Source organism: Lynx canadensis, chromosome E3 (genome assembly GCF_007474595.2).
Source record: "Lynx canadensis isolate LIC74 chromosome E3, mLynCan4.pri.v2, whole genome shotgun sequence".
NCBI classification, from domain to species: domain Eukaryota; kingdom Metazoa; phylum Chordata; class Mammalia; order Carnivora; family Felidae; genus Lynx; species Lynx canadensis.
Window position 1 is genome coordinate 30374506 of NC_044318.1, and position 27656 is coordinate 30402161.

Genomic DNA, 27656 nt, shown 5'->3' on the forward strand with positions numbered 1-27656 from the left:
AACATAAGAGTTGGGGCGCCTGGGTGGCGCAGTCGGTTAAGCGTCCGACTTCAGCCAGGTCACGATCTCGCGGTCCGTGAGTTTGAGCCCCGCGTCAGGCTCTGGGCTGATGGCTCAGAGCCTGGAGCCTGTTTCCGATTCTGTGTCTCCCTCTCTCTCTGCCCCTCCCCCGTTCATGCTCTGTCTCTCTCTGTCCCAAAAATAAATAAACGTTGAAAAAAAAAATTAAAAAAAAAAAAATAAACATAAGAGTTAAAACTACACAATTCCAGAAAAATGCAGTAAGTGAGAAATTCTTCATGACCTCAAGTTAGACAAAGATTTTAGGTTTCCTAAGGGTAACACCCAAAGTAAAAGTGATTAAAGAAAAATCTGAAAAACTGAACTGCATCAAAATCAAAGCAGTTTCAAGGCTTCAAAGGATACCGTTAAGCAAATGAAAAGACAAGCCAGAGTAGAAAAATACATTTGCAAAACATTATTTCTAGTTTCAAAAATCCAGAATATATAAAAGAACTCTAATAAGTAAGAATTAAAAAAGGAGAAAGAAAAAGGAACGAAATCTTGCCATTTGTGACAACATGGATGGACGTAGAGGGTATTATGTTACATGAAATAAGTCAGAAAGACAAATACCATATGATTTCACTTCTATGTGGAACTAAAAAACAAAACAAATGAGTAACAAAAAACGAACGAGACTCAAATACAGAGAACAAACTGTTGACTGCCATAGCAGAGTTGAATCAGGAGATGGGCAAAATAGGTGAAAAAGATTAAAAGGTACAAACAGTTATAAAATATACACGTCATTGTGATAAAAAGTACAGTATAGGGAATATAGTCAATATTATAATAAGGTTGTATGGTGACAGATGGGGACTATATTGAATAATGTATAGAAGTATCGAATCACTATGTTGTACACCCTAAACTAGTAACACTGTTATGTCAACTCTACTTCAATAATAAATAAATACATAACCAAAAAGAAAAAAAAACCAACATAATTAAAGAACAAGCAAAAGAATTAAAAAGACATTTCATCAAATATATGAATAGCTAATGAGCACATCAAATGATGTCCAACATCATTAGGAAAACGCAATTAAATGTGTTCTGTTTGTTTGTTTTTTACTGTTTATTTATTTTTGAGAGAGACAGAACATGAGTTGGGGGAGAGGGGGGACAGACAGAGAGGGAGACAGAATCCGAAGGAGGCTCCAGGCTCCGAGCTGTCAGCACAGAGCCCAACGCGGGGCTCGAACTCACAGATCACAAGATCATGATCTGAGCTGAAGTCGGACGCTCAACCGACTGAGCCACCCAGGCGCCCCAGGAAAATGCAATTAAAACCACAATTCTAGGACATTCTGGAAAAAGGAAAATGATGAAGACAGTAAAAAGATCAGTGATGGATGACCAGGTGTTAGAGAAGACAGACAGAAGAACAGGCAGAGGACACGGGAGTTTTAGAGCAGTAGTACTATTCTGTATACTATAGTGTGGGATAACATTCATCATACAGTTATCAAAACCCACAGAATGCACAAGACTGAACGCTAATGTAAACTAAGGAGTCTGGGTAATAATGGTTCATCATTTTTAATACCAATCTGATGCAGGATATTAATAGTTTGGGGGGAGGTATTGCTATGTATGTGTGGGGGTAGAAGATACATGGAAACACTCTCTGTACTTTCGTTCAATTGTTGTGAACCTAATAAAACTGCTCTAAAAATAAAATACCTATTTACAAGTGCACAAACAAAAAAATAAACCCCACACCCATACACAATGAGACACCACTTCATATTCGCTAGAATTGCTATACTCAAAAAAGAGAGACAATACCATGTGTTGCCCAAGATATGGAGAAAGTGAAACCTCCAAACACTGCTGCTAAGAACGTGCAGCCACTTGGGAAAACAATTTGCCAGCTGCTTAACTAGTTAGGCACAGAGTTACCATAGGACGAGCAATTCACTCCTGGGTATCTACCCAAGGGAAATGAAGACATTTTTTCTACACGAAGACAAATAGGAGTATTCCTAACCATCCATGTTACTCGAGACAGCCAAAAAATGGAAACAACTCAAACGCCCGCCAAACGGTAAATGGATAAAGAAACGGTAGTATATCCATACAATGGAATAACATTCAGGTATGAACCCTACAACTATTGTCGAAGATGATGTGGAGCAAAAGAATCAAAATGCAGAACACCACAGATTGTATGATTCCATTCATAGGAAATGTCCAGCTAAGCCTACAAAACCCAAAAAGTAGACTAATGGTGGGAACAGGGCTTCCATTTGGGCACCAGCTTTCCATTTAGGATGACAGAAATGTTCCAAAATTAGACTGTGGCAATAACTGCAAAACTCTATAGATGTACTCAACACCACTGAATCTTATACTTTAGGGCAGGTGAATTCAATGGCACGTAAACTGTATCTCAATAAAGCTATCCAAAACTATCTATATAGAATAACACTAAAAGCATGACATTTAAAAATTAGGAATTCAGGGGTGCCTGGGTGGCTCAGCTGGTTAAACACATGACTTAGGCTCAGGTCCTGAGCTCAAGCCTCACGTCAAGCTCCCTCTTGTCAGCACAGAGCCTGCTTTGGATCCTCTGTCTGCCTCCCTCTTTCTGCCCCTCTCCCCCACTCATGCTCACCCTCCTTCTAAAATAAATAAATGTTAAAAAATAAAATAAAATAAGGAATTCAACACTCAAACCAGCTTAGAGTTAAAAGCAGTCTCCTTGGAGGGCAGAAACAAGAGTGCAGGGGAGAAGGGACAGTAAGAGGACATTTGATGGGTCTGTATAAAAAGCACTGTAGAACCAGCTGACATTTTACACCATTATTCCTATATAACTGGGGGGAAAACCTAATAATAAATTTTGTTTACAAATGGGTAATTAGCAACAAACTTCTGGGTAACACTTAGTAACTCAACTTTTTAGGTGTTAAGCATAATATGTGCTAACGCTTAAGAAATCATGTCACCGGTGGAATAAATTTGTTCTGTCTGCTTCTCATCAAAGCATTATCAGAAACAATGCGTCAAAATACAACCTTCTAAGTTAAGGGAAAGGCTTCCTTACTTAAATTTCATAGAGGACTCTAAAAGCACAAGTACATACCAGAATCTTCTGTGGGCTCAGTTTTCACTTTGATGGGGCCACAGCTGAAAAGAAAAGAAGGCAGGATAAAGCAGTGCACAGGTGCAGGCAGCCACACAGCAGTCAGGTCCTCACGTGACCAAGCTCAACGCAAACCTGACTTAACTTCAAATGTACGTATTTATTTCTTTGCATATATAACTTGTCAACTGAATTTAGTACTTTAATCCCAATCAATTTTTGGGTACAACAGTATAATAGTAACTTGCAAATTCCACTGTACTACAAGGCCCTCCTATTCCCCATGTAGTTATCAATCTATCACATTAGCTTCCCCCAGGAAGTACTTAGTCAGAAACTGCATTTTCATAGGACCCCAAATCAATCAGCTGAATATAAAACATCAAGATATGTGATATGGTCCTTTTTAATATTCTACTACCTCAAATTCCTAAAGACTAAAAACCGCTATGGCGTGGAAGTTTATTCGTACTGATGAACTATGTTTTACCTTCCACCTGGAGATAGCATTGACCTTTCAGCGTCTGTTACCATCACACGACCACCTATGTACAAAAAAAAAAAAAAAAAAAAAAAGAAAAGAAAAATGAGATTCAGGTTTTTCACACACTTTCAATATGACTAACATTTCCAAAGGTCCTGAGCAGACAGTAGGGGAGGAGGGGCGCCCACAGCTCTGGATCAAGCTGGAGGGAGTACCCGGTGACTCCACACGACAGTGTCCTTCGTCCTCCCCTGTAAGGAAAGGAAGTGGGGTGACAATCCTGACGGCGTTCATCCCCTCACCGGCCAGCACCCTCCCCCACTTAAGGAAAAAGCTCCTATTTTTACCGATGCAATAAAGAAAAGCAATGTACTATTACCCTGCCAATGTAGAAGAAGCCTCTACTGATGCAGGAGCGCTGACAGAAAGTTCTATCATGACTCCATCTGGCTCACGAGGACTGGAAAGCTGTGACTGGCTAACAGGTACAGGGTTTTTATTTGGGGGTTACGAGAATGTTCTGGAATTACATGCTGGTGACGGCGTCCATCTTGTAAAGATACTAAGACCCATGGAAGCATACACCTTACAACCCTGAATGTTACATATACTAAAAAAGCATGAATTTTATGTTTGAAAAACAAAAAAAGGAAACAAGAGAGATGGATGCCACCGCATGTTGATGAAAAAGTCGAGTAACTGGAGTGCTCTCACTTCTGGCGGGAACGGCCAGTGGAGTAAATCATGCTGAAAACCAGTTTGGTGCTTTCCTAAAAAATTAAATACATAACTACCATTTGCCACTCCAAATTTAGGTATTTACTGAAACGTATGCTCACATAAAGACGTGCCTTCAAACATTCACAGCAGCTTTCTTTATAATTAAGGCCAAGATATGGAAACTCAAATTTTCATGGGCAAGTGAATGAGTAAACAAATTTGTGGTGTAGCTATACATTGGAATACTAATCAGTAAAATAATGAACTACTGATAGAAAGAATAAGGATCTTAAAATAAAAAGCAAAACAAGAGACGCCGAGGGGGTTCAGTCAGTAAGCGTCCAACTCTTGTTTTCAGCTCAGGACATGATCTCACAGGGGTCGTGAGGTCGAGCCCTGCATTGGGCTCTGTGCTGTAGCAGGAAGCCTGCTTGGGATAGTGTCTCTCTCTCTCTCTCTCTCTCTCTCTCCCTCCCTTCCTCTCCCCCCCATTGCCTCCCTTGCTCACACTTGCTCTCTCTAAAAATAAATAAACATTAAAAAAAAAAAAGGAAAACCAAAAAAGCACCTACTATGATTCCATTTATACTTAAAAAAATCTATAAAAGCCAGGGGCGCCTGGGTGGCTCTGTGGGTTGAGCATACAACTTTGGGTCAGGTCATGATCTCACAGTTCGTGGGTTCAAGTCCCATGTCGGGCTCTATGCTGACAGCATGGAGCCTGCTTGGGATTCTCCTTCCCTCTCTCTCCCTCTGCCCCTCCCCCGCTCATGTGCCTGTTCCCTCTCAAAATAAATAATTTTAAAAATCTGGAAAATACAATCCCATTACAATCTCAAGTTTCTAATTACTTTGCAAGTTGGTATGATAAAAAAGTTGGTATACAAACCCACCTGCTTGTACCACTCAGTATAAAACATCCTATAGAAACATAGTTTAGGGGCACCTGGGTGGCTCAGTTGGTTAAGTGTCTGATCTGACTTCAACTTAGGTCATGATCTCACAGTTCATGAGTTAGAGCCCCACGTCAGGCTCTGTGCTGACAGCTCAGAGCCTGGAGCCTGTTTCGGATTCTGTGTCTCCCTCTCTCTCTGCACACCTCCCCTACTCACACTCTAGCTCTCTCTCAAAAATAAACATTAAAAAAATTTTTTTTAAAGAAACATAATTTAATTAACAACCAGGCCCCAATGTTTCAAAAGAAGTTTCTAAAACAGAAGACTTCAAAAAATACAAATGGCAGATTAAAACTAATCTATAACACTTCAGGGAGAAAAATATCAAGAAAAAAGTCGAAGCTTTAATTAAAGAAAGACGATAAATCTTTTCTCTCTCAACCTTAAGAGGGACATCTACAAAAACCCCACAGCTAACAAGTGGCCAAAGCCTGAATGTCCTCCTCCTAATGTGGACAGGCCGATGTCTGTTACGGCCACTTCCATTTGATGCCGCATTGGACATTCTTGCTAGAAGCACAAGATCAAGAAATAAAAAGCACTCAGACTGCAAGATGTAAACCGTCCTGATTCACACACAACAAGACCCACGAGGCAGAAAGCCCAGAAACGGGCAGAAGAAACAAAAATGCCAAAGAAATTCTGGGGAGAAAGGTCAGTCTTTTCAACAAACTGCTGGAACAACTGGACAGCCACGGGCACAAAAGCTGAATTTCACCCTTACCACGCGCCATAATAAAAAATCAGCTCAAAACTAACCGCAGGGGCACCTGGGTGGCTCATTCAGCTAAGTATCAGATCTTGATTTCAGCTCAGATCGTGACCTCAGTTTGTGAGGCTGGGCCTGCCATCGGGCTCTGTGCTAACACGGAGCCTGCTTGGGATTCTCTCGCTCCCGCTCTCTCTGGCCTCCTCCTACCCACTGAGTGCACTCACTCTCTCTCAAATAAACATTAAAAAAGAAAACAAGAAAACACAAAACTGACCTAAATGTAACAACTAAATGTAACAACACAGGCTATAAAAGTGACAGAAAAAAACACGACACATCTTCACAACGTTGTGTTAGGCAACAATCTCATATACAAGATCAGAAGCACAAGTGATAAAATAAATTGGGCTTTGCAAAAATTAAAAACTTTTGTTCCTCACAGGACACTGTCAAAAGACAACTTGTCAAACTGGAGAAAATATTTGTATCAAAAATATGTAAGAACTCTTACAACTCAATAATAAAAACACAAACAACTTTGTGGAAAGGACCCGAACAGACCCTACTCCAAGGAATATACAGAATGGTCAATAAGCACATGAAAAGATATGCAACATTATTAGCAATTCGGGCTATGCCAATCAAAACCACAATGAGACCACCTCACACCCATGAGGTTGGTTAACACCACAAAGACACTAACTAAAGTGTTGACAGGGACGCGGACAAACTGGAACTCTCAGACAGTGCTAGCAGGAACATAAATGGTGCAGGCACGGTGGAGAGCAGTGTGGCAGTTTTTTTAAAGCTAAATGAAACACCAGTCTATGACCCAGCAATTCTACTCGTAGGTATATATCTCCAAGGGAAATTAGAGTACATGTCCAGACAAAAACTTGTTCAAGTATGTTCACAGTAGTAACAGCCAAGTGGAATCTACTAATCCAATGCTCTACCAACCCGTGACTGGATAAACAAGTGGTATATTCATCCATAGGGATACTCAGCATTCAGCAAGAAAAAGGAAATAACTACTGATATACCCAACGATCTGGATGAGCCTCAACTGAATTATGCTGAGTGAAAAAAGATAATCTCAAGAGGCTACATTCTGTAGATCTAATTTATGTAACATTCATGAAGTAACAGAGAAGATAAAAATATTCTAAAATTAGATTGTGACAATGACTGTAAAACTTTTCAAACTTTATCACTGTAAATTTATCAAAGCCCACTGAATTGGATGCTTGAAACAGGCGAATTTTATGGCATGCCAATTATACCTTAACAAAGCTTCTAACCACTTAATCTTTTCATCATGGTAAGAATAAAACAAAGGTTACTTAACAAAAAATAAAATATATTGGGTGTGTATATATTATTTTGTCCTTTCTTCCTTGTACTGGTTAAGAGGTTGCCAATGATAATGGTCATTTATTTCCAAAAGTCTCAAACAAACCTGCCTCCAAAGGGCACCAGTCTCCTAAAAATCACTTTGCCCTTCAAATGCAATGGCTTAACCTTCCCCAAAGGAAGTTCTGTTGAAATCCTCATAGCTCTTCAAGGACCCATCTTAATGCCCTCTCCAACTCGAAAGCCTTCCTGGGCTATAAACAAATCCTTCTTCCGGCAAACTTGCAAAGCATTTTCTTTAGCTATCCCTACACTGTGCAGCTATGCTCTTGATGTAGTGACTTTATGGGCTTTTTATCTCTTTCCATTAAAGCTCAAAAGCTTTAATGCTTATGCACAGTTGTGTATCCCATCCCCACCCAATCTTATGCTCACTAATTCTGTGCCTGATCAATGAACACTAGATAAATTAAGCCATCCTCTTAATTCTGGCTAATGATGGCAGATCCAGTCTATGATTGAACATACTGCCCACAATAAAACCTTGACTATGTCATTAAAAAAGTAGCAAAGCAAGTCTCTACTTTTTCAGCTCAGTGACCTTTCATTGGTTTATATATAACACCCCACTCCAAAAGGTCTTATGTCATATTCTCAAAGAAAAAAGAGAAATTAGTAAAACGTGTTAAATTTGGCCCAAAAGATAGTTTAGGAAGTATGAGTAAGCAAAATAATCACTTACCTAGGTGCTTCTTTGGCTCCAGGAAAGGTCTGTATTAAAACAAAACAAAAAACTATACATGAATACACAAAATTATTGTAAACCTTAAATTTAAATGACTTCTACAGTAAACAAGAGTTTTTAAAATATATGGGGTGCCTGGGTGGCTCAGTCAGTTCAACATCTGACTGCGGCTCAGGTCATGATCTCACGGTCCATGGGTTCAAGCCCTGCATCAAGCTCTCTGCTGTCAGCGCAGACCCCACTTCAGATCCTCTGTCCGCCCCCCCTTGCCCCTCCCCACTCATGGACACGCGCGTGCTCACTCTCTCTCGCTCTCTCAAAAATAAAGAATTTAAAAAATTTTTTAATATATTAAAATAAGGTGAATATTCAACTTTATATGAATAAACTCTTAATGGGCAAGGGAGAAAGTACTTCACCTCTTAATAATAAATGAAATTCCTGCTTTGTTCTCTAAAATCCATTTCAAGGTGGCAAGATCATAGTTCTCGGGGTGTTTAAAGGCAACTCCTTCTGGAAGCCCCTGCACAACCACAGCTGACTGATCTCGTAACATCTTCTCATATGGAACAGGAACCACTGTTGATTTGCCTAAAGCTTTCCCTGGGGGTGAGGGACAGGGGTGAGGCAGAAAGAAGTAAACATCATTTAATGTTAAGATTAAAAAACAAATCCATCATTAGTTTATCATGGCTTCACAAATGGCATTCATACTGTTTTGTAATATCTGACTTCAAAGCGACTTCAAAATATCAAGAGGGCCCTATTCCCATGTTAGAACTTCTAAGCTTGAAACATATCCACAAGAGCAACATAAAAAGTATATAAAATATTTATATAAAACCTACACAAAATGAAAAGAACAATAGCTCATTTCTTCCACTATTGTCTTTCTTTACAATGGCCTTGTGCTGTTACAACATGATCTTTTCAAATCCAATTCAGCACCAAGAACATGGAAGCCTGACAAATCCAACTGTTATAAAATATCCGGCGATGTTTTGCCAATATTCTCATCAAAAACTTATTACATAAATACGATCGCCATTCACAACGAAGTGTGTTCTAGCACTTTTGTGTGCGGACATCAGGCAGTAAGCCCAGAGATGCTAGAAACCCCATTCCCCAGAGATGAATTTTACCTACGGCCTCACAGTGTAACTGGTATCCTCTCCCTCTGACTGTTTTTCTTAAGAGCTTTGTTTGCCGTGTGATTAGGTTAACAAAAAAAGGGGGATCGGTGAGATCAGCACATAAGTCAAAAACAAACAGGTCTCTGGGTGATTATGAGGTGTTAATGTAGGTTCTCTGGTAGGGGGTGCTGAAAATGCGGGTAGGGGGGGCGGCTATGCATGTACTGAGCCAGGGGCTACACAGTAAATCTACCTTCCTCTTCATTTTCCTATAAACCTAAAACTGCTCTTGAAAAGAAGAAAAAGAAAACAAAAAACCCTACCCCACAGCTCTAATAGGTGCATTTGCTTATTTCTGGGTTCTAGTTTGAACCAGAACTAGAAAGTGAGATCATTCCTGATGTTACCCCAAGAGGTCTGGGCAGTTTGTCAAGGTGTGCTGGACGAGTGTTAAACCAGTTACACCATCTACCCTTTACATAATGTCTCTTTTAGAAAATGCAAGTGTAGAACCTTACCATAGCAAAAGCAGAAATAGTCCTCAACTGTTTTCCTGAGCGTTTCAATCTCTACAGCGTCTACACTCATCCGATTTGCTGGGGTTGTAGATTTCATCTTATGCATCTCTGCAGCCTTTTCCTCTTCTTCAACACCTGTCAAGCAATTAATGACATAAAAGGCTCATCTCCACTACCTTAATACCTGGCTTTCAGTAAGAGTATTTTTTCCTAGGGGTACCTGGGTGGCTCAGTCAGCTGAATGTTGGACTTTTGGTTTTGGCTCAGGTCATGATCCCACGATTCAGGAGATTGAGCCCTCGAGCTCCGCACACACAGCATGGAGCGTGCTTGGCATCCTGGCTCGCTCACACACTCGCTCGCTCGCGCTCTCTCTCTCTCTCTCTCCTCTCTCCCTCTCTCAAAAATAAATAAACTTAAATTTTTTTTTAAAAGAGTATTTTTTTCCTATATTCTTTGTTTCTCGCTTTATTTTATTTTTTTCAAATTTTTAAATTCTAGTTAGTTAACATACAGTGCAATGTTGGTTTCAGGTATGTTTTTTCTATATTCTAATATTTATGATTTGTTATAAAAAGAAAAAAAGGGATGAGGGGGAATTTAAAAATAATTAAGCTTGGCTAGCTTAGTCAGTGGAGTGTGCGACTCTTGGATCTTTTGGGCTGGTGAGTTTGAACCCCATGCTGGGCACAGGGCTTATTTGACAGATAAATAATTTTTTAAGCTTTAAAAATAAAAGCATAAGACATAAATGGCTTGAATAAAAATAGTAAGAAATGATCATCATCTCTGAAATAAGTGTTGCTATAACTAAAAATTCTGTAAAGTAAAAATTAACTACTAGTAGTTTTAAAAAAGACACGTCTTGGGGCGCCTGGGTGGCTCAGTCGGTTAAGCGTCCGACTTCGGCTCAGGTCATGATCTCACGGTCCGTGACTTTGAGCCCCGCATCGGGCTCTGTGCTGACAGCTCGGAGCCTGGAGCCTGTTTCAGATTCTGTGTCTCCCTCTCTCTCTGCCCCTCCCCTATTCACGTTCTGTCTCTCTCTGTCTCAAAAATAAATAAACATTAAAAAAAATTTAATAAAAGAAAATTAAAAAGACACGTCTTTAGAGTAATTTATCAGCTACAAACTTGAACATGAGATTATCACCACCACAAAAGACAGTCCAGGTTGGAAAAGTCTACCACCTGTGTGTGGCTACCTAACACCTGAAATGTACCAGTCCAAACTAAGATGTGCTGTAAGTTTGCAATACATACTAGATTTTGAAAACTTAGTACAAAAAAAGAGTACGCAAAATATCCCAGTCATAATTTTTAGGTTGATCACATGTTGAATGATAATGTTTTAAATAGACTGGGTTAGGGGCGCCTGGGTGGCGCAGTCGGTTAAGCGTCCGACTTCAGCCAGGTCACGATCTCGCGGTCCGTGAGTTCGAGCCCCGCATCAGGCTCTGGGCAGATGGCTCGGAGCCTGGAGCCTGTTTCCGATTCTGTGTCTCCCTCTCTCTCTGCCCCTCCCCAATTCATGCTCTGTCTCTCTCTGTCCCAAAAATAAATAAAAAAAACGTTGAAAAAAAAATTTTTAATAAATAGACTGGGTTAAACTATAACCACTAAATAAATTTCCCTTGTTTCTCTTTCTTATGAATGTTGTAACTAAAAAACTTCAAATTCTAGGAATGATTCGCATCATATTATTTCTCCTGGATGGTGCTTTTCCAGCCCCTGGGAAAGACAAGTCTCCCCCAAGAATTTCTAAAACTGACTCATAAACCTACTGATTAGGTTACAGAAGACCACTATTGATCCTTATCTGCAAAATAGATTCTACAAACAAATATTATGCACTTAAGAATTACATCTGAAGATTATTCTCTGGAGCACTGAATTATTGGTAACAAAAAGAAAGTATGAATACTAATAGGCAGGGACTACGGTTTGCAACTGAGGACAAGTCCCCCTAATGCTTAGCTCTAACCACTGGAGAACCACATAAGCAAGGCAGTGTAGGGAACGGGAATATAAACACAGCTGCCAGGGGGATTATAGTATTCATGGGACAGATGGCAGCTGATACACACATAATCAAAACATTATTACTATAAACTTAAACACACAAACATAATCGAAGCCTTAAAATGCTCAAAATGATCAGAAATAATGAAAAAAAAATTTTTAATGAATTATACTGCCATAAAGCTTATAAAGATTATAGTGGGGGTGGAGGGAGGCATGCAGTGGAGAGAAGATATTTTTTTTAAAAGGACTAAAAATACAATTGACAACTGAAATTAATAAATTAAGAAAACTAATTTTATTCACCCATGATCCACTCAATTTATCATGAATTGGATCTAACTAGATAATGGAAATTTAAGTTTGGCACTAAAAGATACATACTTAGGAGGGGCACCTGGGTGGCTCAGTCGGTTAGGCAGCCGACTTCAGTTCAGGTCATGGTCTCCCAGTTGAGTTTGAGCCCCGCATCAGGCTCTGCGCTGACAGCTCAGAGCCTGGAGCCTGCTTCGGATTCTGTGTCACCCTCCCTCTCTGCCCCTCCCCTGCTCACAGCCTGTCTCTGTCTCTCAAAAATGAATAAACGTTTAAAAAAAAAAAAAGATATATACGTATATTAAATGCCTATAAACCGACATCCCCACCATTTTGTTCTCTTTCCATGTTGAAGTAGAAGCTGTATCATTGAGTCAACATAAAACCTGTGGACAGCGTTAGGTTAAACACAGATACAGAAGGGGCGCCTGGTGGCTCAGTCAGTTAAGTGTACGACTTCAGCTCAGGTCATGATTTCACCGCTCGTGAGTTCAAGCCCCGCGTCGGGCTCTGCTGGCAGCTCAGAGCCTGAAGCCTGTTTCCAGTTTTGTGTCTCCCTCTCTCTCTGTCCTTCTCCCACTCACGCTCTGTCTCTTTTCTCTCAAAAATAAATAAATGTTAAAAAAAATATATTAAAAAAATCAAAAACAGGGGCGCCTGGGTGGCTCAGTCGGTTAAACGTCCGACTTCAGCTCAGGTCATGATCTCGCGGTCCGTGAGTTCGAGCCCAGTGTCGGGCTCTGTGCTGACAGCTCAGAGCCTGGAGCCTGTTTCTGATTCTGTGTCTCCCTCTCTCTCTCTGCCCCTCCCCCGATCATGCTCTGTCTCTCTCTGTCCCAAAAATAAATAAATGTTGAAAAAAAAAAATTAAAAAAAAAAAAATTTAAAAAACAAAAACAAAAACACAACACAGATACAGAAACTGTGGGTCTGTGAAAGGCCATAGGTATTAACATCTTACAGCACATTTCTCTACTGTATTTGTGCCAGTATCTAGTAAGTTCTCACCAACTGGATGAACTCCCAACTGGAGGATCCCAAAACTCACTGAGGACTCTGACCAGTTGGTTCCACTAAGAGAATCAGAGACCTAACTTTGCATTGTGCTTACACAAATTTAATGCACACTGAAAGACTTGTTTTGAACACACCAAATATCTATCAAGAAAATAAATGTTATTTAAATAAGAACCTTAAATCAATACAAAATTTCTCTACGTTCTCTCTTTGTGCCACTAATCCAAAGTAATGCCGAGAAAGGAACACAGAACAGTACACATTCACCATTTTCCTTACACTCTTCAGTAAAATTTACCCTTATAGATTACCATGCCTGTGATTCATTTGGAGCATGTCTCTGTAGACATTTTAGAACATCCTTTTAGTATAAATGTCATTCTGCTTTAGAAAAGAAGACATTTGTTATCCATAAATACTTAGGTATAATAAAAATATAATACTTACAATATTTTACAAAATCTTTCTGAAAATCCTTTCTGGTGTTGACAAAAGCACGTCCTCTCTCAGTTCCAACGACAAACACATCTGTTTCATACACTGCGATACAGGCCACTTCTGCCTTGGACTTGGCCAATTCTTTACACTGAAATACAAATAAGCAAACCTTATGTTACATACAGGTGTTTAAAAGTACTATTTCTGCTGGATGAATAAAACATCTCACTTCAACTCTTACTACAGAATCTGGAATTAGATGAAGTTCCTAGTTTCTGGCTTAGATAATCACATAAAGAAGAGAGTCACCATTTTTTACAAGTAGCTCTCTTTCTACATAGTTTTGAACCCCAATTTTAAACAGGAGAAAGCAGAATTTTTAAGAAAACAAGGCAGAAATCCCTTGCAATCTGTTACAGGCCAAATCCCCATGAAACAGACTCAGATTTGCACACGGGCTTACTGGTGGGTACTCTCAATAGCAACACCCATGAGACGTGAGGGGCACCGAACTCGGCACAGGCACAGGGAGAGCTGATCACTGGTGCAGCTGCATCAGGGGAGCTCCAGAGCTGGGATGCTCCCCCGCAAAGAAAGGGGTAGACCTTGGGCAGGGGAGCCTCGAATGCTCACAGCAGCTGGGGGAATTAGTGCCATCAGTCCTAAAGGGAAGTTGAAGCCACATCACAACATCTACCACATAATCCCACCTCCAGAAGTATCTCTGTATGAATATACACAATGGGAATCGTGTTGGGCGAGTATATTTTCACTAAGTAGGGCTTCTCCTAAGTATATTCCTATGAAATTAAAAGTTCTTAAAAATCTTAAAAACTTCTGTAACATTCCATTTTATGGATGTACAATAATTCATTTAGTACTAATATTATTGGAAATATTGGCGATTCTAAGTATCGTTCCTTAAAATAACACTGAAATAATCTGGGGACAAAATAGAAACAAGAGTCAAAAAACTTTCGACTCTGAAAGCAAATACTTTTAAGGTTCTCAAAACCTACTGCAGACTGCCAAGAAGGTTCTATCAGTTTACGCTCCCATCTGAGCTTCTACAAGAGTGAACTCACAAAAATCTCAAAAATGATACAGTGTAACATTTCAAGAAACATTTTAAAAGGGTATCTTAGTATAATCAATAATCCACTAATTAGCTAGTATCAAACTTAAAGAGTATTGTACCTTAGATATTTTTCTATAAATTAACATATACTCTGCTTATTCTTCTACTGTGTTAGTAGTCTGTTTCCCTACTGATGCACAAAAGTACCTCACTTATTTTAGGCACAGAAAAGCTGTTTATGAAATTAAATATACAATTATATATTTTTTCTTCTGGTTTTTAAAACTTGCGCTGATATATTATTTTTTTTACTCATCTAGAATTTCAACTTGGTACATAATAAACACTTGAAGTTTTTTGGGTTTTCTTTTGGTTTTTGTTGTTGATTTGTTTTGTTTGGACCAAATACTCTATGTTCTCAGTATCATTTGTTGCAAACCACAGCTTTCCTCTATTTGGTTTTTATTTACACAAGGACCATTCTCTAATTTCTTAAATAAAAATGATTTGCATAATACTGCTCTACAACATTATCATGTATAATTTTAAAACTACTGAGATGATCAGATATCTTTTGAAATATAATAAAGTCACAGTGCAGAACTTCTGACCTAGAGATGAGTCAACAATTGTTCTGAGCATGAAGAATAACGCCATCCTATAATTTCGTTACGTTATATTTACATGAGATATACTGTGGCTGCTCACCCAAAAGGAAGTGTTATTTACTTACTTAGGTATGGACAGGGTGCTTGCCTACTCCACTATCCACACTTAGTTGGACATTCCTGTCACCAAAGGCAGTATTTATGAAATGGCAAAGCAAGATGCATGTACAGCCCAAAGATGAGATCAAAGAAATCTATGAGCCAAAGGAAAGATGAAACTGACCTATACACCTATAATTATACTTCATAATTTACAACCAGGAATGTGAGGAGGAAATAAAGGCTGAGAATAATGAAGTGACTTTGCCTAAGAAAATTATAAAGACAGTTTAAAGGAAGAGAATGGGCCCTATATGACCATGTTATTCTACGTATAGTATAGTATTAAAGAAAATTATTTTAATAAACAGAGTAGAATTTAATCTCTAACCTATCATTTAACATTACAGCCACAGGGGCACCTGGGCGGCTCAGTCAGTTAAGCGTCTGACTCAATTTTGGCTCAGGTCATGATCTGAGGGTTCGTGGGTTTGAGCTCTGCATCGGGCTCTGTGCTGACAGTGTGGAGCCTACTTGGGATTCTTTCTCTCCTCTCTCTTTGCCCCTCGTTCTGTCTCTCTCTCTCAAAAATAAATCAACATTTAAAAAAGAAATAAAACAGGGGCACCTGGGTGGCTCAGTTGATTAAGCGTCCAACTTAGGCTCAGGTCATGGTCTCATGGTTTGTGGGTTCGAGCCCCACATCAGGCTCTGTGCTGACAGCTCAGAGCCTGGAGCCTGCTTCACATTCTGTCTCCCTCTCTCTCTGCCCCTCCATGGCTCACACTCTGTCTGTCTACCTCTCTCTCAAAAATAAACGTTAAAAAAAAAATTTTTTTTTAAGTAAATAAAATAACATTATAACTACAAATGTTGGCTGGTTTTAGGAACACAAGGTAGAAATAAGTTACGTTCAGAAAGTAACAGTATACAGCCACTGAACAGATACTAAACTTTCTGTCTTTAAGGAAATTATTTTTCAAAATTCTCAAATAGTACAAAGAAGGAAAAAAATGCCTTAAGGCGGGGAGGGTAACCAACCCGCAAATTATTTTATACTAACACCTGTGAGATTAAATGCTATCTAATACTAGTCAATAACTAGGATGGAAAATACATAGCCTCCTCCTAGTTAGAGTATACTATATTTAATTTCAACATCAGAAAATACCTAAGTCTGATGCATAGAAACCTGCAAGCTGAAATAGTATGTTTCTAGCTATAGTTCTGTAAAAACATGATTAAGTTGTATTACTACCATCATAGTAATACAAAAATACAGCAAAAGAAGAATACTTAATAGTTTGCTATAATTAAGTATACGACACAGGTTTCTTAAAAATAAAGAGCTAACACACTACATACGCAGTAAAAGGCGGTAGAGTAAGGTCCACTGTGGGTCACAGCACATATGAACAGAAACAGAGAGCAGGCTCTCAGGGCCTCCATATCCTGCCAGTGTTCTTTATACAGATACAGTAAAACACCAGTACCACCCTAGAATATACAAACTCACTCTGAGTGGCTCCAAATATTACACATAAATTCAAAGCTAATGCTTGCAAAACAAGATACTGCCTAAGATATTAGTAGGTAAACAATTGCAATTGAATGTAAAACATAAAATGTTGACCGAAGTTAAGAATATTCTGAAACATGGTAACAAAATGATTTGAAAGGCTTAAATCCATAATTATTATTTAAGCAAAAAACCTCTTCTTATTATACCAGAAAACATACTATATGTTTACAAAAACAAATCAGTCTCACCCACCGGCTCAATCCTATCCAACTATAAAAATTTTATAGGACGGTAAGGCCATCTCACCATGGACTCAAGAGCAGACATAAGGAACGTCACCACCATCCTGCTCTCCGAGGACTCCTCATCTTCGACGGGCAGGGTAGACATTGCTACTTGGGCCATGATCCCTAGGAAAGCAGTAAGAAAGTGAGCTGCAGAAATTCACAATGTTCTTCTAAACATACGTTCAGAGCTGGTGAGGGTCCCCCACAGATGGCCTCATTTACAGTTTTCTTGCCTGAGAGAAAACATAAGGCTCAGAGACTGAGTATTTGATTTGTCAAAAACTCCTACCCTCTAAGATAGAAAATCTATCCCCTAACTGTCCCACTAATTTCCATACTATGTCAGCATAACCCCCCAAAATAAATTCAGATGTCACCCACAACCAGTTAAAATCTCTCCCAAGTGAGAGTGAGAGGAGACTGTAAACTCCACAATCCAGTGACAGTTTACGACAGTTTAACACAGGACGTGGATGCAAAGCGGCCTTCGTCCCAGGCCCACGCTGAGTGGGTACAGCAGACTGCCGCTGTGGAAGAGAATTTCTTCTTTCTTACTGAGGAAATAGTTTGCAGGACAAACGATATCTAAGATTCCTTTATAATAAGCCTATCGGTCTCTTTGGAAAACACTTTCTGATACTCGGGTATCAGCAAGGAGCCTCAGTGGAATCTGAAACACTGTAAAAATACAACACATAAACACCAAATAGTAAATGTTGGCGAAGATGTGGAGAAAGCGGAACCCTTGTGCACTGCCGTTAGGAATGTCAAATGATGTTCCACGGTGGAATACAATTTGGCAGTTCCTGGAAAAATTAAACAGAATTATCGTGACACGGTAATTCCACTTGTGGGTATATACGCAGAAGAACTGAAAGCAGGCACTCAGCTGGGTCTACACCCATGTTCGCAGAAGCATCACGCACCACAGCTACACAGGCGGAAATGACCCAAATGTCCACGGTCAGCTGAACGGATGTGCAGATGTGATACGTCTATACGACGGAATAGAACTCAGCCTTAAAGAGGAAAGAAGGTCTGAAACATGCTACGACGTAAGTGAACCCTGAAAATGTTCTTCTATGTGAAATAAGCCAGACGCAAAAAGACAACTATTGTGATTCTACTCACATGAGAGACCTCGAATTCGTCTAATTTGTAGAGACGGGAAGTAGAACGGTGGTTGCCAGGGACTAGGAAGACTGAGTGGCGGGGATTTATTGTTAGTGAGCATAGTTTTAGTTTGGGATGATGAAAAGCTCTGGAACTAGATACTGATGATGATTGCGGAACAATAATGAATGCATATAATGTCAGGGAAGTACTTTTAAAAATGGTTAAAATTGGAGTGCCTGGGTGGCTCAGTCGGTTAAGCGTCCGACTCTTGATTTTGGCTTAGGTCATGACCTTGCAGTTCATGGGTTCGAGCCCCAAGTCAGAGCCTGGAGCCTGCTTGGGATTCTCTCACTCTGGCCCTCCTCTACTCAGGCTGGGGCCCACACAAAAGTAACAGAGCACAGATACTTAGGAATTAAAACTTGACAATGAAAGACAGTAACAAAAATAATGACTACTTATCCCTGGATCTGTGAACAAATAGAAGCAATTCTGTTTTCCAAAACAAGATCTCTATCTTGAATGGAGATGGAGTCAGGAAAAGCAGCATTAAGCAAGAGAATGGTTAGAAATCATTTTCCCTAACAGCTTTGGTCCCATTCTTACCTCTTAGACAAATAAGTTTTTTTTTTTTTAAATTTTGGTTAATGTTTATTTTTGAGAGAGAGACAGTGCAAGCAGGAGAGGGGCAGAGACAGAGGGGGACAGAGGATCCGAAGCGGGCTCTGTGCTGACAGCAGAGAGCCCCATGTGGGGCTTGAACTCGTGAACCATGATATCAGTACCTGAGCCGAAGTCGATGCTTAACTGACTGAGTCACCCAGGTGCCCCTCGGATAACTAAGTTAAAGTAAATTTATATTAAAATGTGGTTCAGTCAATGGGGCGCCTGGAGCTCAGTCGGTTGGGCGTCCGACTTCAGCTCAGGTCATGATCTCAAGGTTGGTGGGTTCAAAAGCCCTGGGTTGGGCTCTGTGCTGACGGTTCGGAGCCCGGAGCCTGCTTCGGATTCTGTGTCTCCCTCTCTCTCTGCCCCTCCCTGACTTGTGCTCTGTGTCTGTCTCTCAAAAATAAATAAAAACATTACAAAAAGAATGTTTTTAATAAATAAATAATAAATAAATAAATAAATAAATAAAATGTGGTTCGGTAAAAATGGACAACAAAGCCATACCATTTGCCATAATCAGAACATTCACCTAGGATATACCGTCATTATTTCTCATAGTATTTCTTCATAATCTCACTTTTCATTCAATTCTCCAGCAAGGGAAAGAGGAGGTATGTTCTCATTTTACGAATGCAGTGATGTGTCAAGGCCATATAGCCACTATCAGTGCCAGAACACAACACTAGGACAAAAGTTTCTGCCTACTGCTATTTCCACTATTCACCCTAAATTGCTGGAAATCTGTCATGAGGTCATTCGTGTTCAATGAGTGTTAAGAAATAGGAGACAGAGGCCACGCCAACAGCCCTGTGAGGGTGCCACAGGCGACGAGAGGTCCTATTTCATTACCAGAACTCAGGAGGCATCACAGCAATGTTCAATGGGAAGAACCTTGGAGGTGACCAGTCCCGTCAAGCTTGATGGGGAAGGATGAATTTTGTTTGGGGCTTTCTGTTCTCAAGAAATGTGTGTATATCCGCATTACAACAGAAATTCTCTGAATTGTTCTCTGTCCGCCCCAAGAGGTCATTTCCCTGATTAGCTGAGTCAAGACCACTCAAGGAACACTCCCTGGCACCCTCCCTGGGCAACTGCTGCCTTTCTCTCCTCCTTCCCAGAAAGGAACTGCCATCACATAGTGGCATTAACAACAGATACAAGGGACACACACCAGGCCAGGCTGCTGACACAAGCTTATGGGACAGGAGACGTGACAGTCACTGTAAGGGAGAAAGAGAGGACAAAAGCAAAACAGAAGTATTCACAGAACCTAGAAAAAAGAACTTCACAGGAGACGGTGTTCCCATAAAATACTTGAGCAGAACCCATGTAGTCTTTCTTCTTGCTTTATTTTAAAAAGGGTGTGTGTGGGGTGCCTGGGTGGCGCAGTCGGTTAAGCGTCCGACTTCAGCCAGGTCACGATCTCGCGGTCCGTGAGTTTGAGCCCCGCGTCAGGCTCTGGGCTGATGGCTCAGAGCCTGGAGCCTGTTTCCGATTCTGTGTCTCCCTCTCTCTCTGCCCCTCCCCTGTTCATGCTCTGTCTCTCTCTGTCCCAAAAATAAATAAACGTTTAAAAAAAAATTAAAAAAAAAAATAAAAATAAAAAAAATAAAAAAATAAAAAGGGTGTGTGTGTGTGTGTGTGTGTGTGTGTGTGTGTGTGTGTGTGTCACTAGAAATGAACAATAAAAAAAAGCACCATTGAAAGCAACTAAAATAGGGCAGTTAGCTCTGTGCTCAAGGAATGCAAATAGGCATATTTGTATCTCTGAATTTCATTAGTGATATTCTCTGGAACAAAAAGGAAAATGAACAAAATAATCATGTACTCCATAAGACAGTAAATACAAAAACAGAATGGATCCCTTTGAATCTTTTATATACAGGCAAGGAAGAAGAATTGACCTAAGACAATTCATAGGGTGAACCCACGTTAGACAAGAAAATGACTTCTGGTTTCTGGATTTGTAACCTGTGTTCACTCCCCACTGTGTATCTCTGATGCAGTCTTAGTAAAGCAGGGGTGGTAGACAGAAAAAAGGTGATCTCTTTATAAGGCGGTCATCCAAGGCAGAAGACCAACGGTCAAGGAACAACCCAGTGGGTGTCCAATACTTAGAGATGTACTATCCGTACTATTCAATATGGTAGCCAGTAGCCACATGTAACTATTTTCATGAAAAACTAAAATTCTGTTCCTCAGTTGTCCTAGCTACCTTTCAAGAGCTCGGTGTCCACATGTAGCTAGTGGCTACTATATTGCAGATCACAGAACATTTCCATCATCACAAAAACCATACTGCTACAGAGATTACACCATGTTGCATAAATTCATTTAAGCTTATTTGTGAGAAGTAATTCTCATGACCCTTTGAGCCACCATGGTGGTACCTGTAATATCTCTGGTAGATGTCCTGAGAGGAGGAACACAGAAATACAGTTTTATGATACGTTATGATTAAAATGCCCATGAGACAGCAGGGACATAGACCCTCAGGATAAATTACTAAAATTCCAAGGAGGCTAACCCCCTATCAGGGCAATGACCTTGCCTCCATGATCAGCCAGCATCATCTACTTGCCACATTACATATTCTTATAGCATAAATTCTTCATCCCAGCTATGTAACAGCCCATCAAAATGGAATCATAACAATTTCTCTAAGCATCTTCATAAATATATCTTTTGTTGGGGCACCTGGGTGGAGCTCAGTCATATAAGCGTCTGACTTCGGCTCAGGTCATGATCTCACGGCTCGTGAGTTCATGCCCCGAGTTGGGGCACAGAGCCGGCAGCCTGCTTCAGATTCTGAGTCTCCCTGTCCCTCCCCCATTGGCACGCTCTCTCTCTCTCTCTCTCTCTCTCTCTCAAAAACAAACATTTAAAAAAAATTTTTTAAATAGATATGTCTTTTGCCTTATTTCCATATTTTAAAATTCTTCATACTGAAAGAGATAAATTGTACGAACATCTTTATAGCTCTTGATATATCACACCAAAATTTTTACACTGTTTCCAGAAATGTTTAAAATATACAAAATTCAGGGTGCCTGGCTGGCTCAGTCACTATAGCATGTGACTCTCGATCTTGGGGTCATAAGTTTAAAACCCATGTTGGATGTAGAGATTATTTTTAAAAAGCACGTTATTTAAAAGAATAATAACAATAAATTATGCTAAATTCACCAGCCTCACCAACACTTTGGATGCACAGCTATGACCTAATCACTATGAATACCTTATTACTACCAAAGTAGTCGAACTTCCTTAAAGAAACACTTTTCATAGTTTTATTATTTATATTTCTTCTTAGGTGACTCAGATCCTAGGTCCATTACTAAACTGATGTCTGATGGTTTCATGTTTGCATAAACTGTCAATAATTTTTTTTTAAAGCAGGCTCCATGCCCAAAGTGGGGCTTGAACTCACGATCCTAAAGTTGAGTCACATGTTCTACCAAAACTATCAGTAATTTTCATTCCCAATCCAGGCTTTCAATTCTGATTATTATTATACGAATGAATATTTTTTTTGTGTGTTTTTATGTTTTTTCGGCTCTTTTATGTGTTTAATTCTGTACTTCCAAATGCAGCATCATTTTTGCTTCAATCTTTCATCTTTATTTAACCACACATTTAAGAGTCTTTGTTTATTCTCTTTGCACCTCAAGACTTTCCTTCTGCCTGAAGTTAATCCTTTAAAATTTCTTTCTCATGGCAAACTTTTGTGTGCTAAAAGTCCTTTATTCTTCTAAGATATTTTCACTAGAATAGAAATCTAGGTTGAGAACTTCTTACTTTCAGCACACTGAGGTTAATTCATTATAGTCTGGCCTCCATCCTGTGAAGATAATCCCCATCTGTATGCCTGCTGTTTTTAGGATGTTCTTTCTTCGATGCATCTAGATGCGCCCTTCTTTCTATTCAGTACGTCATTCACTGGGCTTCTCGAATGAGGATTCCTTGTGGTAAATTCTCAGCTGTTACCTCTTCAGATACTGACTCTGTCCCGTTCTGTCTGCCATCCTGTGAGACTCAGATGGAATGGGTGCTGATAACTAAGACTCATACCCTCTTCTGCATTTTTCTCATTTTTCCTCTCTTTTGTAAACTCTTTCCTCAGACTCACTTTCTGCTTCACCAATTCTTTCTTTTTATTTTGTTCACAATTTTCATTTCTAAGATTCCTATTTGTTGTTATGTAACATTTTAGTCTCCTACTCCCTAGAGACTTTCAAGCCTGACATACGTCTTTAAATATAAGAGAGGTAAGGGATGCCTGGTGGTTCAATTGGTTGAGCATCCAACTTTTCATTCTGGCTCAGGTCAGGATCCCAGGGTCATGGGATTGAGCCCCATGTTGAGCTGTGCAGTGGACACAGAGCCTCCCTGGGATTCTCTCTCTCTCTCTCTCTCTCTCTCTCTCTTCCTCTGTCCCTATCCCCTGCTCGTGCTGTCTCTCAAACATAACAGAGGTGGTTGTTTTATGGTCTCTGATAATTCAAAAAAATCTTAGCTGTATTTCTATTGCTTATGGTTCTTGCTCATATTCATGGTACTTGTTCCCATGTATGCCTGATTATCTTCTACTATGTGGTCACTTTACATTAAAAAGTTATTTTGGGGGCGCCTAGGTGGCTCAGCCAGTTAAGTGTCTGACTTTGGTTCACGTCATGATCTCACGGTTTGTGAGTTCGAGCCCCACTCTGTGTCGGACTCTGTGCTGAAAGGTCAGAGCCTGGAGCCTGCTTTGGATTTTGTGTGTCTCTCTCTCTGCCCCTCCCCTGCTTGCACACTCCCTCTCTTTCTCTCAAAGATAAATAAATGTTAAAAAAAAAAAATTTTTTTTTTTTTACTCCCCGGGGCAGGGTGGCTAGGTGGCTCAGTTGATTAAGCATCTAACTCTTGATTTCAGCTCAGATCATAATCTCGTGGTTCGTGAGTTAGAGCCCTGCATCAGGCTCCAAGCAGACGGCACAGGACCTGCTTGGGATTCTCTCTCTCCCTCTCTGTCTGCTCCTCCCCCACTTGTGCTTTCTCTGTCAAAACAAATGAACATAAGGAGGAGAAAGAGAAAAAAAAAGAAGAAAACATTTCTTTAAAAAATTATTTTAATGGGGCTCCTGGGTGGCTTAGTTGGTTAAGCATCTGACTTTGGCTCAGGTCACAATCTTGCGTTTCATGAGTTCGAGCCCCACATCGGGCTCTGTGCTGACAGCTCGGAGCCTGGAGCCTGCTTCGGATTCTGTGTCTCCCTCTCTCTCTCTGCCCCCCCCCCCCCCAGTCACACTTTGTCTCTCTCCCTCAAAGATAAACAAACATTAAAAAATATATTTTTAAAAAAAATTTTTTTTTCAACGTTTATTTTATTTTTTGGGACAGAGAGAGACAGAGCATGAACGGGGGAGGGGCAGAGAGAGAGGGAGACACAGAATCGGAAACAGGCTCCAGGCTCTGAGCCATCAGCCCGGAGCCTGACGCGGGGCTCGAACTCACGGACCGCGAGATCGTGACCTGGCTGAAGTCGGACGCTTAACCGACTGCGCCACCCAGGCGCCCCAAAAAATATATTTTTTAATTGTTAAAAACATTTATTTTAAATGTGGACCCTAGAGGCACCTGAGTGGCTCAGTTGGTCAAGCATCAGACTCTTGATTTTGGCTCAGGTTATAATCTCACAGTCATGAGACTGAGTCCCACATCATGTTTTGAGCTGAGCGTGGAGTCTGCTTAAGATTCTCTGGAGGCACCTGGGTGGCTCAGTCGGTGAAGCGTGCCACTCTTGACTTCAGCTCAGGTCACAGTCTCACGGTTCGTGAGATCAAGCCTTGCCTCTGGCGCGGCACTGACAGCACGGAGACTGCTTGGGATTCGCTCTCTCCCTGTTTTCTCTCCCCGGCCTCCAAAATAAATAAATACAATTAAAAAAAAAAAAAAAAAAGATTCTCTCTCCCTCTCCCTTGCCTCTCCCCACCAGCCTCGGATTAAGACAGGTCCCTCCAGGTATCTAGGAACACTACCTGCTTGGATCGCCATAATCCAAGTTCAAGGCTTCAGGTTCCTTGGGCCACCCAGATGTTAACACAGACCACAAATAGGGATGCAGACTAGCTTAATCACCCTCATCCAATCTGGAGTCTTACTAGGGGGAAAAAAGGTCTATTTGACCCCCATGCTCTGTGCAGGCTCTGGGCTTCAATTTCTGAGCCTCTCATCCCACAAGGAGGTAAAACTGGTAGACACCCTCAGGACAAAAGTGATTTTTCATTTCTATTATCTAAGTTCCCACTTTCTTTTTCCTAGCAGCCTTTCTGTATTAGCCCTTCCAAGTTTCCATCTTATCAACTGTGTTATTTTTACCAGTTTTGTTTTATAATCTCTTAAAAATTATTTTAATGTTTATTTTTAGAGGGGGAGAGAGAGAGAGAGAGAGAGCACAAGTGGGGAGGGGCAGAGAGAGAGGAAGAGAGAATCCCAAGCAGCCTCCACCCTGCCAGCGCAGGGCCCGAAGCGGGGCTCAAACTCACGAACCATGAGATCATGACCTGAGCTGAAACCAAGACTCAGACATTTAACTGACTGAGCCACCCAGGAGCCCCTGTTACACAATTTTAGAACATTCTTATTAGTTCCACCAACTCTGGGAACCACAGCTTATGATATTCTTTATTCTGAAGAATAACTTTATGAATTTGCTAGAACAAATTCCTATTTCAAACCACCCCAAGAAGGAAATTTTTACTGTTTTAGTACCGTGATCTCAGAGGCAGCAGACTATTGTACCTACTACGTTGTGCACGAAATTCTGGGGGTTTGTGTCCCCAGCCCAGCCTAATTACAGTGGCTGGGCAGAACAAGATTATCTGGGGCACACGGGGGCTGGCAGTCTAGCCAGACCCACATGGAATAGTCAGGCAGTTGGGGGTCCTGGCTGGCTCAGTCTGCAGAGCATGCAACTCTTGAGCTCTTCATCTCAGGGCTGTGGGTTCAAGCCCCACGTTGGGTGTGGAGCCTACTAAAGGAAATAATAAATAAAAAGGCAGAACAGTGCTTGCCTGCAGCCACCTCACTCTGCTGTATCTTCTTTCCCATTTTTTCAATATCCTTAATTCGTCCACTCTGAGTGTTGTCTGACTTTATTTTTGTTTCCTTGATTTGACTTTAATTCTCCCTTATGAGTTTCAAAGACGAACTTAATTGGCCTGTTGCTGTTTCATAGGTCTTTTATCCTGGTCAGCTATTGTTTAAGATGTGATGCCTATTTTCTCTCTCTGAAAACAGACTCCAGTCATTCTTTACAATCTTCTTCTGTTTCTTGTTGGAGATCCATTTCAGGGATTAGGTTTATTTGTGGTCTTACTGTTCTGATCTGCTCTACCTCAAAATAAGCCAGTAACTAATTCCATATAAATTTTCATTTGGCCATACTTCTGCTTTTAGTTTATTGATCCTTGCTGTTAATGCTAAACAGCAAAATAACAAAAAATATTTTATAGTGAGTCAAATCGTGAAGATTCTCACACATGCCATTATCACTCTAACAACAACAACAACAACAACAAACCCTGAGGTCCTTAATATTTATTATGGTGATCTCTAAAATATTACTGGGGCGCCTGGGTGGCTCAGTCGGTTAAGCGTCCGACTTCAGCTCAGGTCACGATCTCACGGTCCGTGAGTTCGAGCCCCGCGTCGGGCTCTGGGCTGATGGCTCAGAGCCTGGAGCCTGCTTCAGATTCTGTGTCTCCCTCTCTCTCTGCCCCTCCGCTGTTCATGGTCTGTCTCTCTCTGTCTCAAAAATAAATAAACGTTAACAAAAATTAAAAAAAATATATTACTGAATGTTCAGTATTTCTGATTCAAATCTAAGCTCCGGATCCCACTGGTAAATGGGGAAGGTACTAGATTACACTGATCCTATCTTTTTTTTAATTACATTCATGCCCTATTTCTTTTTTGTTACTTTGTTAATTTCAACAAGTTATCTTTCCATTTCAATCTTATAACACATAATCTTAGGTCAAGGAAAAAAAAAAAAAAAAATCAACATATTTTTGTGCAACCTCCCTGCTCCATTATGTTATAAATGAGAGGCCCAGCCCAGAAAGATTAGCTGTCTTGCTAAGGTCATAAGGAAAGTTAATTTTATAACAAGCGACTGGAATCTGGGTCTCCAAATTCCAAATTACCTCTTTCATGCACAATAATAATCAAAGAAAAGCAGGTTAAATAAAAAGGAACCCAAAGTAAATAATTACACAGGGATTAAAACTGTAATACTAGGCAATCTTTATGAGGCAGTAAATTAACTGCCACCCACTGTAAACAAACTGAAGCAAAAGGAAAGTAGCCTTTTTGTCCATAAAACAAAGATGATGGTGGACACTGAGGAATACTTTATATATATCAACATCAGTCACGTTCTATGAAGAAAATAAAGGATTTGAGTCAAAGCAAAAAAACGAATTATAAACCTAGTGTCTAGATGAACACGTAATTTGTGTCACAAAATGCTGACAGGCACGATCAGGAAACGTATCTCCTCTAACAACTACCAACAGCCCTCAGAATTGACTCGGTCAAATCTTAGTTAAAAAATCTAAGACCCAGGAGCTACTCTCAACCAGGAGGAAATGGATTCAAACTGATAGAAGTACCAAGCCCTTTATTTTATTCTATTCTCAAAAACTTTATTTATTTTCAAATTTTT

General features: G+C 40.3%; 1 protein-coding gene across 7 annotated transcripts in view; it reads right to left on the reverse strand.

Moving 5' to 3' along the window:
- The window catches only part of GTF2I (general transcription factor IIi), a 109169-nt gene that overhangs the window by 65058 nt on the left and 16455 nt on the right, over window positions 1-27656 (reverse strand). For all 7 annotated transcript variants that reach the window (XM_030301129.1, XM_030301128.1, XM_030301124.1 and 4 more), the window contains exons 2-8: window positions 17181-17284; window positions 13577-13715; window positions 9776-9910; window positions 8544-8727; window positions 8122-8150; window positions 3645-3699; window positions 3155-3198 (exon numbers count right to left, since the gene is read on the reverse strand). In XM_030301129.1, the coding sequence (XP_030156989.1) occupies window positions 3155-3198; window positions 3645-3699; window positions 8122-8150; window positions 8544-8727; window positions 9776-9910; window positions 13577-13715; window positions 17181-17279 (685 nt within the window). In that variant the 5' untranslated portion in view covers window positions 17280-17284. The remainder of the gene's footprint in view (window positions 1-3154; window positions 3199-3644; window positions 3700-8121; window positions 8151-8543; window positions 8728-9775; window positions 9911-13576; window positions 13716-17180; window positions 17285-27656) is intronic.